General features: G+C 37.1%; 1 protein-coding gene across 1 annotated transcript in view; it reads left to right on the top strand.

The window, feature by feature from the left end:
* Positions 1–13,590, top strand: part of MIB1 (MIB E3 ubiquitin protein ligase 1) — a 234,167-nt gene that overhangs the window by 115,783 nt on the left and 104,794 nt on the right. The window contains exons 8-9 of the mRNA XM_007935594.2: positions 4,529–4,673; positions 6,253–6,386. Coding sequence (XP_007933785.1) covers positions 4,529–4,673; positions 6,253–6,386 — 279 coding nt within the window. The remainder of the gene's footprint in view (positions 1–4,528; positions 4,674–6,252; positions 6,387–13,590) is intronic.

Here is a 13,590-nt window from a genome sequence, read left to right as displayed (position 1 = left end):
AGTGCCTAAGGCACCTGACTGCTAACCAGAAACCTGGCGGTTCAAACCCATCAGCCACTCCTCGGAAGGAAGATGGGGCAATCTACTTCCGTAGTGATACGGAAACCCAAGGAGGGGTCGCTATGAGTCGGGTCTGACTCGATGGCACATAATAACAACAACAACAAATGCTACCAGAGCTCATAAAACGAGGTACCACCAACTCAGTAACAGTGTTTTATGGCAGAGATAAATGAAGTAACATTTATTTAAGATTCTCTTGGAAAGAAAATTTATACCACGGATTTTATATATAACCAAATGGACTTTAAGTATGAAAGCTATGTACACTGCTGCAAAAGGCACAAGGAGGCCACATGTTTTGACCTCCTCTAATCCCACAGGAGGAAGACAGAATTACCATCAATAGCCCAAGGCCTATTCCTGCCAGGCCAGACATGCTGCCTCCCCGCTCCAGCCCTTTCTCCAACCAAATCTCCCAAAGCACCCACCACATCTCTCCTGGGTTCGATATTTCTCTGCAGTGGCCACACAGAACTCACGGATTACGGGGTTTATTAGCAAGCACCAGGCTACAACTCAAGTTCAGGAAGAACGCTCAGTCTCTCTCCCAGCCCACCATCCCTCAGCCAATAGTCTCTCACAGTCTCCCTCCCAACAGTGCTTGTCCCTTCAGCAATGTGCGTCTCTTGCGTTTCTTTCCCAGCAGCGCGTGTCTCTTTCAGGAGCACGTGTCTCTTGCAGCAGCACGTCTTCCTCAACCAGCAGTCAGAGAGAGTTCTGCCTCTAGGAGGCCTCCTTTTGAGCCTGGCAGTGTGGTCAAACTAGCCAGTCACAGCACCAGAACTCTAAGCACCTGAGAGAGAATAGGAACCTCCCAGAACATTGATTTGTGCCACTCCCAACAGAAATACTCCACGTGGATAACATTTACAATCAGGAGCTCCTTAGTTGCTCATTCCACTACCGAGTTTACAGTGACTTATGGGTAGAAAAGCCATACCAAGTAATTTACTATACTGCAACTGCTTTGAATGTATTAGAACTCAGTGCATGTTGTTCACAGGAACGTTTTTTAAGTAATCTGTATAGATAATGAATTTCAGATAACCAAAATGACTGTAGAGATATTAACTTAAGGACTAGTGGTGAGCATTAAATATGTATTTATTTGTATAACTCAGATTAAGTGATAGTTATGAGGCAAAGGATAGTGTATATATAGGCATTGTATGTTCCAATGGCTGGTACAAGTGCTTAACACACTCTGCCACTAACTGAAAGGTTGTCAGTTTGAGTCCACTTGAGTTGCTTCATAAGAAAAGTCTGGTGGTGGTCTACTTCTGAAAAATCAGCCATTAGAAACTCTGGTAAGCATGGTTGTACTTTTATCATACATGGAGTTGCCATGAGTTCCAGTTGACTTGGTGGTAACTGGTTTTATGTGCTCTAACAATGTAGACAAAGTATAGCTATTAAAAATGGGCCAGGAATGGAGAAAGCATATGAAAGTTTTAATAAGCTGTCTTATTGTGTCTTTTAGTTATTGATTGGTACTAAGTACTTTTTATTTTAAATCGAAATATTATAGAGGAAGAATAAGAGAAAGAAGACCTTAGTGATTAATTTCAGTGTTGTTTATAGTTGAGAACCAATACACACTATATATTTCTTAAAAAAAGGGAACAAGTGTTATTATAGAGGTATTATATAGTGGGATTAGGGTAAACATAGCTAATAAGACAATATGAACTTTGTATTAAAAAAATATAAGGGTTAACAATGAAATATAAAGAAAGTGTTAGCTGTATAGAGGTGGAATAGGATAAAGAAGACAAAAGTAGAAGGGAGACTTCTTTGAATACATCTTATTTTGTAAACTTGGTTTTAAACCACCTACATATTTTATAAAATTCTAAAACAAAATTAAGTTTTAAACGGAAGTTCTAAAAATGATAAATAAAATAGAACAAATGAAGCCTAAATTTTTCCAATTGGCATAACTGTACAAGAAATTTTAAGTGATTTTTAAACATAGTAATTTCTCTTTATATCTTTATTATAAGAATATACCCCAAACAACTATGAGGAAAAAGCAGTCTTTAGCAATTTTCAGAAATTTTATTGGTAGTCTTGGTATTATTATTCTGAGAATGTTATGTGGGTAATGTGGCAAAAAAACCCCAAATAAGTATCGTGTGATAATTCCAATTCTCTTATCCCCAGTGACTTTAAGAACTAGAATGTTATCATGGGAAAAGGAAGTACAGACATAATATAGAAGCGATGAAATAAAAACCCAAAGTCTTGTATTTGAATTTGAATAGTGTTTGAACTCATGACATTTTATCTTTAAAAACAAAACCAAAGAAAGGTTCTCACTGAGCAATACTGAGGACCAAGAATAAAACAATACCAATTAAAGTATACCAGTCAGCAAAATTCAGATAGCAAGAAATTTTATAGGTCAAATGAACCTTGTTTCTTTGGGAGATAATTTCTAAAGGAACAGTATATTTTTATGGCCTTAATTTGGATTTTGGTTTAAACAAACTGAAAACAATTATATCATTTATAAGGTAATGGAAATTTGAACAATGAATATTATTTTATAATAATTTAGAATTATTGATCATTTTGAGTTGGTTGATGATAGCGTAGTATAGTTATGTAAAAAAAAAATTTGTTTTTCTCTCTTAGAAGTATATAATGAGATAATACAGGAGCACAGACTAGGTAGAGGAGTTAATGGGAAAAAAAAGTAGAGAAAGTGGCCTGATAGGGTTTGAGATCATGATGGAAAAACCCAACTGAAAATGTCTAATGAGAAGGTAAAACTAGAATTGTTTTTGGAGGGGAGCAGTGTGGTAGTTCAGTTTGTGTGTCAACTTGGCTGGGCCTGGTTGAGTCGCTGGGCAGCTGGATGTAGTATTCCCCATGATGAGACTGGTAATCAGTTCCATGGTGTAATCTACTGGGAGCAGCTGAGTAGCTCTCTTAGGGAATGTGGTCTGCTTTCTGTGCATAAGCAGAATCCTTGGGCAATGATCTCGAGCTTATGGCATGCTTGGACCCTGCATGTAGCCAAGTCGTTGTTCATCAGCCTGTTGTGCTCTGCTAACCTTGGGACGTACAATGGACTTAAATTAATGGCCCGCCGTGTAGTTTGTAACATTGGGACTGTGCCTTTTTACTTGTTAACCTTGGGTTTCAGCCTCAGCAGCCAGCAGCTGTCTGAGTGAAGAAACACCTCCACCTCCAGTGGGCTAGGAATAGGAGGCACAGCTGGACCCCAAGGTTGAGGGTCTTTTACTCAGCCCCTAGAGCCTGGCACTTTGAACTTGAACTTGAAGCCTCCAAACTGTAAGAGAATAAACTTCTGTTTGTTCAGCCATCTCATTGTTGTATATTCTTGTCAGAGCAGTGCTAGGTAACTAGAACAATCAGGGATGAACAGGGCTAAAGAGAAGTGTATTTTAGAGCCTTTTGGAATAAAGATGATTGTTGTTAAAGTGGATTAAATTTCCAAGAAAGAAGAGCAAAATACTAAGGAGTAAAAATTTGAGAGAATAAACCTATTTAGGGATCAGAGGAAGGAAGAGGAGCTAGTCAGTGGAGAAAAGGAAGGAACTGGCAGAAAGAGTAGAATAATCACATCTGGAAATCAAGGAAATAGTTTCAAAAAGTTGGGGTCAAATGCTGTGGAGAGGTTAAAGAGGGGGAAAACAGTCAAGGACAATCACTCTTCTGTATTAGGAAGTAAATATTGTTTATCAGTGTTGAAATGTCCTTCATCAATGTTCCGATATTGTCATTTGGTATTCTGTTGTGTTTAAGAAAATGGGTTTTGAACCTGAATTTGGAAGGGGCTAACACATTTCAGGGTTGCGAGTATTAGGTGAGTCAGTATATGTAAAGCTCTTAGAACAGAATCTGATATATGGTAAGACTGCTGCTGCTGCTTGTGATAATGCGTTTAACGGCTCTTTTTGTTACATATATTTAATAAGCATGCTCTTTCTACACTCATTTCTGTTTTGGAATCAAGAGTGATTCCCAAAAAGATTTAAACATAGGTGTGGCTGTGGCTCTTTTCAGATCAAGTGTTTTTCTCAGAAATTAGATTTTATTATTTTAGGCTAGATTGAGAATGGATTTTGTACTACGAGAGCTGCCAGTTCTCAAGATGCATTTTATAAGATAGCTTATTTTTAACTTTTAACTCTTCTTTTGAAGAGTTGAATATCAAAAAGCAAACTTCTATGAACTTGTATGAATAAGGTAGATTTTGTCATAATTTAGTTTTCCTTTTTCACTCTTGTGGAAGTATTTTATTTATTAAAATATTTGCTGGAGATACTTCTCAAAGTTTGTCCTTAATAAATAACCTGTTTGACTATGGCTATTTTTTAAAAGTTTTTTCATTAGGATCAAAGAAAAAATAACATTTTTAAAAAATAAAAACTTGTGATTGGTGTTAAAGTGTATAATTTGGACTTGGGAACATTAATCTAATTTATTTTTAAAGACTTTAGGTAAAGTTGGCCGAGTACAACAGATTTATTCAGACAGTGATTTAAAGGTGGAAGTTTGTGGAACATCTTGGACATATAACCCAGCAGCAGTTTCTAAGGTGGCATCTGCAGGATCAGCCATTAGTAATGCATCTGGTGGTATGTTTTTTGTGTTGTTCCCTTAAAAGTAATGTTTTACATTAGAACCTTTGCTAATTCCCAAATTCTCACATATAATGGTATATATATTCTTGGCTTTCTCTCAGATCATGTAGCTTCATTTGAGTGTTACTCACCTTTTAAATTTTGACTCAAGGGTTTCCTTCCCCCCACTCCCTTCCATATGTTGAACAACCCTTACTCTGGTATTCTGGTTGAGGCATTCCTTGGAAAAGTTCCATAAATAAGTGCTTTTTTCTTGAGTATATTAAGGGTTTCTCCACATCAGATCTGAGGTACCTGAAATTCAACCTTTAACTCTTAGTCAGAACTTTTCTTTTCTGCCAAAGAAATTTCACTGTCTTACAGTGCTTTATTTTTTCTTTATTTCCAACATTATTGCTAACAGATGGCTTTCTTCCTGGATGTTTTTATAAATCTGCCCCATTTCTTTCTCTTAAGTTACTACATATGCTACAATGCTGGGTGGTTGGATGGACTCACATCCTAAGTCTTTCATTTCTATGCTTCCAACTTCATATATACAGAATCAGTTTATTTTACAACAAATTATAAGTTACTGTATGTACAATGTCATCTGGAAGATAGAACCATTACTGTAAGTGGTAAGAAACGAAAGGAAAACATTGGATGACTTCCTTTTTGTGTGTTCATTTTTTACTACCTCTGCTCAATATCTTTCCTGCTATAATTTGCTAGTGTGCTTACAATTTCAATCAAATAGTGTTTATTTTTATATTTAGGCCAGATGTCATCACAGCAGGCTGCCTACATACAAATTAAAGGAGTGAGAGATGATTAAAATAACATACACTTGGTCTTTGTCACTTGCCTAACTTTGTGATTTTTTTTCTTTCCAATAAGTAGACCTTAAAATTAAGGAGTAGATTTTGGTAGCTTTTCTGTTGATCAGTGATATTTAAAAAATATCTTATGAAAGGGACTATGTAAACTCTTCCTTGGTTCGTTCTTGTTTTAGTCCAAACCAATCAATTGGCACGTGTTGAAGTATGTCATTAGCACTGAAGATGACCATTTCAACTAGAAATTGGTTTGTCTCTAAAGTATTTCCACAGAGCCTATCATGTTACTGTAAACTTTAACTTTACTTTTGAATCATAATCATCATCTGTTGAATTACTTTAAGGTCTGTAGTATTGAGTTCTGAGAATCACTGTGGTGTAATCGAAACCTGAAAGGAAGTTTGTATCACTGTGATAACTTCTGTCACAGTATATTGTTCATAATTTTTGTATGACTTCTAAATTTTGAACTATTTTTAGTAAGTAACTTGTACTGTTTCTAAAATTATAATTAAAAATGCTTGAATTGGAGAAAAGTTAGAATACATATGGGCTTGAATTTAATGCAGCTTTTTATACTAGTAATTATAACTCGTATGGGTGATTATATATAGCACAGTATAAAAACTAAAATTAATGGTAGAAATAATAAAGTAGGAAAAGTGGATATTCTAGGAATATATGTAATGCTTATCTGTTAGTAGTTATGGGTTGACATTTTCCTATAAGTAGTAGCTTTATTTGATGCTTTCCAGAAAGACTCTCCCAACTCCTGAAGAAATTATTTGAAACCCAAGAATCTGGTGACCTCAATGAAGAATTGGTTAAAGCTGCTGCCAATGGAGATGTTGCTAAAGTGGAAGATTTGCTGAAAAGACCAGATGTGGATGTGAGCATTTAAAAAATTATTTTGAAGTATATACAAAAATAGAGAAAATAGTATAATGAACCCTATACTTCAGCATTTATTAAGATATTGCTACATCAGTGATACTAAAATTTTGTCACATGGGCTTCATGTATTCCTTTTTTCTTGTTTTTCTCAGGTACTTTAAAACAGGTATCAGAAATCATTCTTCACTGTGTATTTCTAAATACGTTAACATTATCTGATTTAACACATAACTTTTTAAATTATGATCGGCAAAACTTACACGTTTCTGTATGTAAGGCTTTTAAGTGGTTAGTGTCCTTTTATGAAATTCAATGTGAATTTTTCTTATATAAATAGTATTACATAGTGTCTTTAAGTGTATTTTTAATAAATTTCATACATAATTTTCTGTCTTTTCAAAACATTTAATCTTTTTTCCTCCCTCCCTATGAAAGTTGACTCTTTCACAATTTATAATGTAGAGTAATTAGAAATCATGCATTTTGCATATCTTTACAGATTATGTTACAATTTTGCCATTCATACTGCAGTGGGGCACTTTGTTTCCAGTTTCTTCATCATTGGCTTTGCCAGTGATGTTTAGTGCTGGCTGGGAGATTATAGTTAGAGTGCCATAAGAGTTTAAAGAGCTGTTGCCATACCTTTGTATTTTTGGTTTTAAGTTTGCTAGATAGTTTGATGATCGATCTATAACTGTAAGGTATAAATGTCTTACTTGATATGTGCTCGTGGCATTTAGTCTTAATTAGAGAGAGATCAGTTGCAGCACCACAAAACAGACTGTTCTTAATCAGTTGTTAGATATGTCACATGTAGTTTGTTTTAGGTATTAAAGTAGCATATGATTTTTTGTGTTTAAAATAAGTTAGAATCAGGTTTCCTTTATAGTCAGTCAAACAGACTTATATTTTATTATACTTACTTATTTTTTTCAATTAGTCATTTATTGTTATGTTATTTTTAAGCAATATCATATATACTAAAAGTGAAAAGTGCTTATTTATGAAAAACAGTATCACTTCCCTCTCCACACCCATTTTCCCCATCTCCACAGGCAAGTACTTTTAGCTGATTTTTCCCCCCATGTTTGCCTCCACATTTTCCAATGATAGTCCTTGTATTATTGTTTGTAGATTTTTTTTAGGAGTTATCTTTTGATAGTATGGAAGCTGAGGATTCAACTTACTTTCACTACCTCCAGCCTACCCACACCATCCACGCATACTCATACTCTTTAATGTCTTAAAGTGGTTATATTGTAATTTTGTTTAGATCAGAATTAATTGTGCATTTTATTCTGCAAATGGCATTCCTGTCTTAGCTGTGAAGTTTAAATTGTATTTCCTGCATAAATTTTTGTGTAGTTCATTATTACCCTTTCTAAAAACAGATATAATTTATACACAGTAAAATGTAGAATACTTTTTGACAAACGCATGTACTCATATAATCTACACCCTTATGAATATGTAGAAGATTTTCTTCATCTCAGAAAAGTCACTTGTATTCCTTCCCAGTCAGTCCCCCCAACCTCAACAGAATTAAAATTTGGTTTTCTTTTTTTACCCCATTTGTTCTTATACTTAAAATTTTCCCAAACTCCTCTCTAATTGTGTCTGAATCTTCCAGGACATTCAGGCACATGAGATACGTATTCATTTCATCTTCTGGAAAACATTTCTCTGAGTGCCTTCTGATATGTTCTCTCTGGACAGATCGCCCTCTGCACTTAATGCCCATCATTCTGAGTTCTTTCACCTTGTTTCTATATTGGACTTCTTTGTTTTTCATATCCCCTATTTCCACATTTACTCTCTTTCATGAAGTGCACTGACTTGAGTAGCTTCTTGATAAAGGGTGTGGGGAATAGACCTTTTATGTCTGAATTTTTATGTTTTTTAACCTCACACTTTAATTTTGCGTAGGAATAGAATTCTAGGTTGAGAATTGTTTTCTTTAGAATAGTTCCATTGTCTTCTAATATCCAAAATGAAATTGCTGTTGAGAAGACCTCAGCCATTTTGATTCCTGATCCAGGTGAGCTGTTTTTTTTTTTTTTTTTTTTTCCTCTCAAGTATAAGGAACTCTCTCTCCTGTTTTTTTTTTTGCCAGTATTCTGAACGTGTATAATATGTACCTTGATCTTTTAAAAATCTACTAATGTTTGGGCCATTTTAAAGTGGAAATTAGATCTTCCATATCTGGAAATTTAATTATTTCATTAATGATTGTCTTTTCTCCATTTTCTCTGATCCTTGACTATTCCTCTAACTTTCTTATTATAAACACCCCTGCCCCGCCTTCTGGCAGAGTCCTTAACTTAAGCTTTTAATCCTTTTATGGTTTCTGCTATTCCCTCATCTTTTAATTTTCAAGGTTTTTGTTGTTGTTGTTATTGTTGTTCTCACATTTTTAAGTCATGATACTCATATTTAAAGGGTGTAATATCTCTTTCCTATTCAGGGTAGTTTTTGTTTGTGTTTTGTTGTTGTTTTTAACTTTTTTCGGCCCTGCTGAGTTTTTCTCTTTTTGCTATTCTTTTCCTTTGTTTGGGTTCTGTCTGTCAGATCAGAGGCCATTTCTCAGATGTTTGGTGATCCTTGATTATTCATTCATCTGTAAGAGTAGGCAGTGAAAAGCTAATTTGGAAGCTCTTCTGTCTGTAAGTGGTTTGTCACCTCTGGGCTTCACTGTAGGGTGATCTGGTTGGTTGTTTTCTTGAGTTACTTCTGGTATCAGTTACTAGTTCTCTCCTTATGGGCTGGCCTGGCTTCCTAGAGAGAGGTCTTGATAGAGATTATAAACCAGGCTGCCAGCCTATGAAAACTGACTAAGGGAAGAAGGCTTTGGTTCTTGAATTCAGCATGTAAGTATTTACATAAAATTTCTGTTTTTAATGCTATGGCCCATGCTCCATAGTATATAGTTCTGTACACTGGAGATTGTTTTACTTTTTCTAGAGAATAAACTTTCAGGTTTCTTTTAGGATGAGGGTGAGGCAGGAGCTCATCTATGAAGTGTGGGAGGGAGAGCAAGCCAGAGTTTAAATGCTTTTTAAACAGACTTTCAGCCAAGCCTTTTGTTTTTAGCATCTACTACCACATTTACCCCACCCCTGTCCAATTTGTTGTGCTGTGGTAGCTTGTGTGTTGCTGTGAGGCTGGAGGCTGTGCCATTGGTATTTCAAATACCAGCAGGATCACTCATGATAGACAGGTTTCAGTGGAGCCTCTAGACTAAGACAGACTCGGAAGATGGAAGGAGCCATCCATTCTCAAAGAATTTGCCAGTGCAAAGCTTAAGAATAGCAGTGAAACACTGTCTGATATAATACTGGGAAACTTTATGAAATAGTCCTGAAACATTGTCTGATATAGTGCCAAAAGATGAGTCCCTCAGGTGGAAGTCACTCAAAATACAACTGGGGAAGAGCTGCCTTCTCAAAGTATAGTTGACCTTAATGACATGGAGTAAGTCAAGCTTTTGTGACTTCCATTTGCTGATGAGGCATGACTCAAATGGGAGGAAACAGCTGCAAACATCCATTAATAATTGGAACTTGGAATGTACAAAGTGTGACTCTAGGAAATTGGAAGTTGTAAAAAATGAAATGCATAAAGATTAATGTTCTAGGCATTAGTGAGCAGAGGGGAGCTCTGGTTCCATAGTCCCTAAGGCACTTGACTGCTATCCAGAAGGCTGGCAGTTCAGAGCCACCAGCCACTCCTTGTAAGGAAGATGGGGCATTCTACTTCCGTAGTGATACTGCCTTGGAAACCCAAGGAGGGGTCACTGTGAGTTGGGGCTGACTTGATGGCACATAACAACAACAGTGAGTGGAGATGGACTGGTTTTGGCCATGCTGAAAGTAAAAATGACTTGATACCCTTACTGATGAAGAATAAAGACTACAGTCTGCACTATGGATTATAACTTACTATAGAAAAAATGAAAATCCTCACAACTGGACCAATAAGCAGCATCATGAGAAATGGAGAAAAGATTGAAGTTGTCAAAGATTTCATATTACTTGGTTCCAAAATCAACACCAATGGAAGCAGCAGTCAAGGAATTAGACGACATATTGCACTGGGCACATCAGCTGCAAAATTCCTCTTTCAAGTGCTGAAGAGCAAAGATGTCTCTTTGAAGAGTAAGGTGCATTTAACTAACTCAAGCCATCGTGTTTTCAGTAGCCCCATATGCATGTGAAAGCTGGACAATGAATAAAGAAGACTGATGAAGAATTGATGCTTTTGAGTTGTAGTGTTGGTGAAGAATACAAGTAGTACAGTGGATTTCCAGAAGAATGAACAGATCTGTCCTGGAAGTAGTGCAGCCAGAATGCTTCTTGGAAGCAAGAATGACCAGACTTCATCTTACCTACTTTGGTCATGTTGTCATAAGGGATCATTCCCTGGAGAAGAATATCCATGCTTGGTAAAGTAGAGGGTCAGCAAAAAAGGAGAAGGCTCTTAACGAAATGAATTGACACAATGACTGCAATGATGGGGTCAGGAATAGCAAGGATTATGAGGCTGGTGCAGGACCGGGCAGTGTTTCGTTCTTTTACATATAGGGATGCTATGAGTCAAAGCCGACTTGATGGCACTTAACAGCAGTAGCAACAACCACATTTACCCTTGTTTCCAGAGGTCATCAGTTCTGAGCTTTTGGAATTCACTGATAGAATGGTTGCTTCTAGGCTTTTCTCACTACAGGCTTAGATTTAAGCTTTCTTTGCTTAGAGAGTTCTACTTGTTCATCTGCTTTTCAGCTTCAGTGCCTATAAGTGGGTGTAGGTATATGTGTGAGCATGTCTCTGCTCTGTGTGTGTATGTGTATTTTCTGTTTTATTTCTAGATGTAGTTATCTCTGGGTTGAGGCTTAAAAGAAAAAGTGCTTTACTTTTGGTAAGGTTTCAGGAGGTAATGAACATAAATGTAGCTTATCCTTTAATGAAAATACACAAATATAGTATATATACATACTTTAAAAAATTTTAATACTGAACAACAGTCTTTTGCCTCATATCTACTTACCTTTCAGCTCTTGAGTTTAGCTTTCCTGTTTTTCATAGCATCCTGCTCTTGATTTTTAGATGAAAACTTTTTTTGAACATTTCTAATTGTTTTTTTTCCCTTAAGCTTTTCCCCCCGTCATTTGTTTCTTCCAGAATAATTTCCTTGCTTTTCTTTTCCCCAAGTTCTTCCATGTTATGTAATGTTTTGCAGTTTCTACATTCTTCCTCTTCTTTTTTTATCGTGCTTTAGGTGCAGGTTTACAGAGCAGAGTTTGTTTTACATTCAACATTACATGTACGTTTAGTTTCACTCGCCAATTTTCATCCCCAACCCTAACCCATTCTCCTCCCCTCCCTGCCCAGTAAAACCCCTCTCTCCTCTGCTGAGCCCTGCATTTCTTCTGTGTGAATGTTGCCCCTCTGGTGCCCTGTGGTTGATTGTTTCAATGGATGCATTTCTATAGAGTATGTGGGTACCTCACCCTGGGTTGAATGGTCTGCATGTACATCTTGTTTACTGTTGGGCTGAGAGCCAGCCCCTGGGAGTGGGTTTTATTTCAGGCCCAGAATGTATCTCAGGGGCATGGTATTGGCGGGGTCTCACTAGACGCCATCTGACCAGTAATTCTGGTCGTTACTGAGTTTTTGGATTTTGTTCCACGTTTATCCTCCCACTCTATCCAGGATCTCCAGATTTGATCCTTTTCTGAGTGGTTGGCATTGGTAGCTGGGCACCATCTAATTTGTCTGGTCTCAAGGACAGTCGTGTCCTAGGTCTGATTGCTTCCAAATGCCCTTGTTTGTTTGTTATTTTTTTGTACTCTTGTTCGCTTCCAATGATAGGAGACCGTTAGGTGCATCTTAGGTGGCCACTTGAAAGCTTTTAAGACCCCAGTCGCTATTCACCAATGTAGGGTGAGGAACAAGACTTTCATGTATTTTGTTGTGCCATTTGAGCCTGGTGTCCCCCAGTACTATGGTCCTGATTTGGTAGATCCGTTGGATCTCTTTCTCACAGTGTCTGGCTGTCTGTAAGGGATTACTCTATGTCTGTCTTCTGCTGTTTCTGTTAGGATTGCAGGTATTTTGTATCACTGGTATCTGTGCAAGATTACCGTCTGCTGAATCTGTCCTTGGTCTAGAGTGTACTCCTGTTCACTGATGCCCATCTGATCTTCTTAGATGTTTATAGCCTGGTGTTTGGTGTTGATGGTAATGCTGGTTGTGGATATACTGGTTGGCATTAATATCTGTTGTTTATATCTTATGTGCAGAGTTTGGTGTTCTCCCTTTTTCTAAAGCTATCATAGTGTCACAAACTCTTACTATACATCCCTCTCCTTACCAACATCAGCATGCTACCCTCAACTAGCCTGAAATTAATCCTTCCCCTTCCCTCCCCACCCTGGTAATCTACAACGTGAGTTCCCTTTCTCAAGCAAACCCTTCTTTGTTTTTTTACAGTAATGGGCTCATACAGTACTTGTCTTTCAGTGATTGATTTATTTCACTCAGCATAATGTCCTCCAGGTTCATCCACATTGTGAGATGATTTGTGTATCCCTCATTGTTCTTTAATGTAGCCTAGTATTCCATTGTGTGCATGTACCATAATTTGGTTATCCACGTATCCGTTGATGGGCATTTAGGTTGTTTTCATCTCTTTGCTATAGTGAATTGTGCTGCATTGAATAGGTGTGCATATGTCTGTTCATGTCCTGTCTCACACTTCTTTAGAGTATATTCCTAGTAATGGAATTGCTGGGTTAAACGGTATTTCTATTTTCAGTTTCTTAAGGAAACACCATGCTATTTGCCACAATGGTTATACCTTTTTACAGTCCCACCAGCAGTGTACAAGAGTTTCAGTCTCTCCGGAACCTCACCAGCATTTGTTATTTTCTGTCTTGTTGAACTTTGCTGTTACTGCTGGGGTGAGATGATATCTCGTTGTTTTGATTTGCATGTCTATAATGACTTAGTCCTGGAGGACTAAGGGGCACCTGACACAGCTATGGTATATGCCTGTGAGAGCTGGACAGGGAATAAGGAAGACCAAAGAAGGATTGATGCTTTTGAGCTGTGGTGTTGGTGAAGAATGGTCAAAGTACCATGGACTGCTAAAAGAACTAACAGGTCTGTCCTGGAGGAAGTGCAGCCAGAATGCTCCTTGGA

This window comes from Orycteropus afer, unplaced genomic scaffold (assembly GCF_000298275.1).
Source record: "Orycteropus afer afer isolate SDZICR_OR568_19922 unplaced genomic scaffold, OryAfe1.0 scaffold00030, whole genome shotgun sequence".
NCBI classification, from domain to species: domain Eukaryota; kingdom Metazoa; phylum Chordata; class Mammalia; order Tubulidentata; family Orycteropodidae; genus Orycteropus; species Orycteropus afer.
The sequence above is the reverse complement of the archived record's forward strand: the minus strand, read 5'-3'. Positions and strand labels throughout refer to the sequence as shown.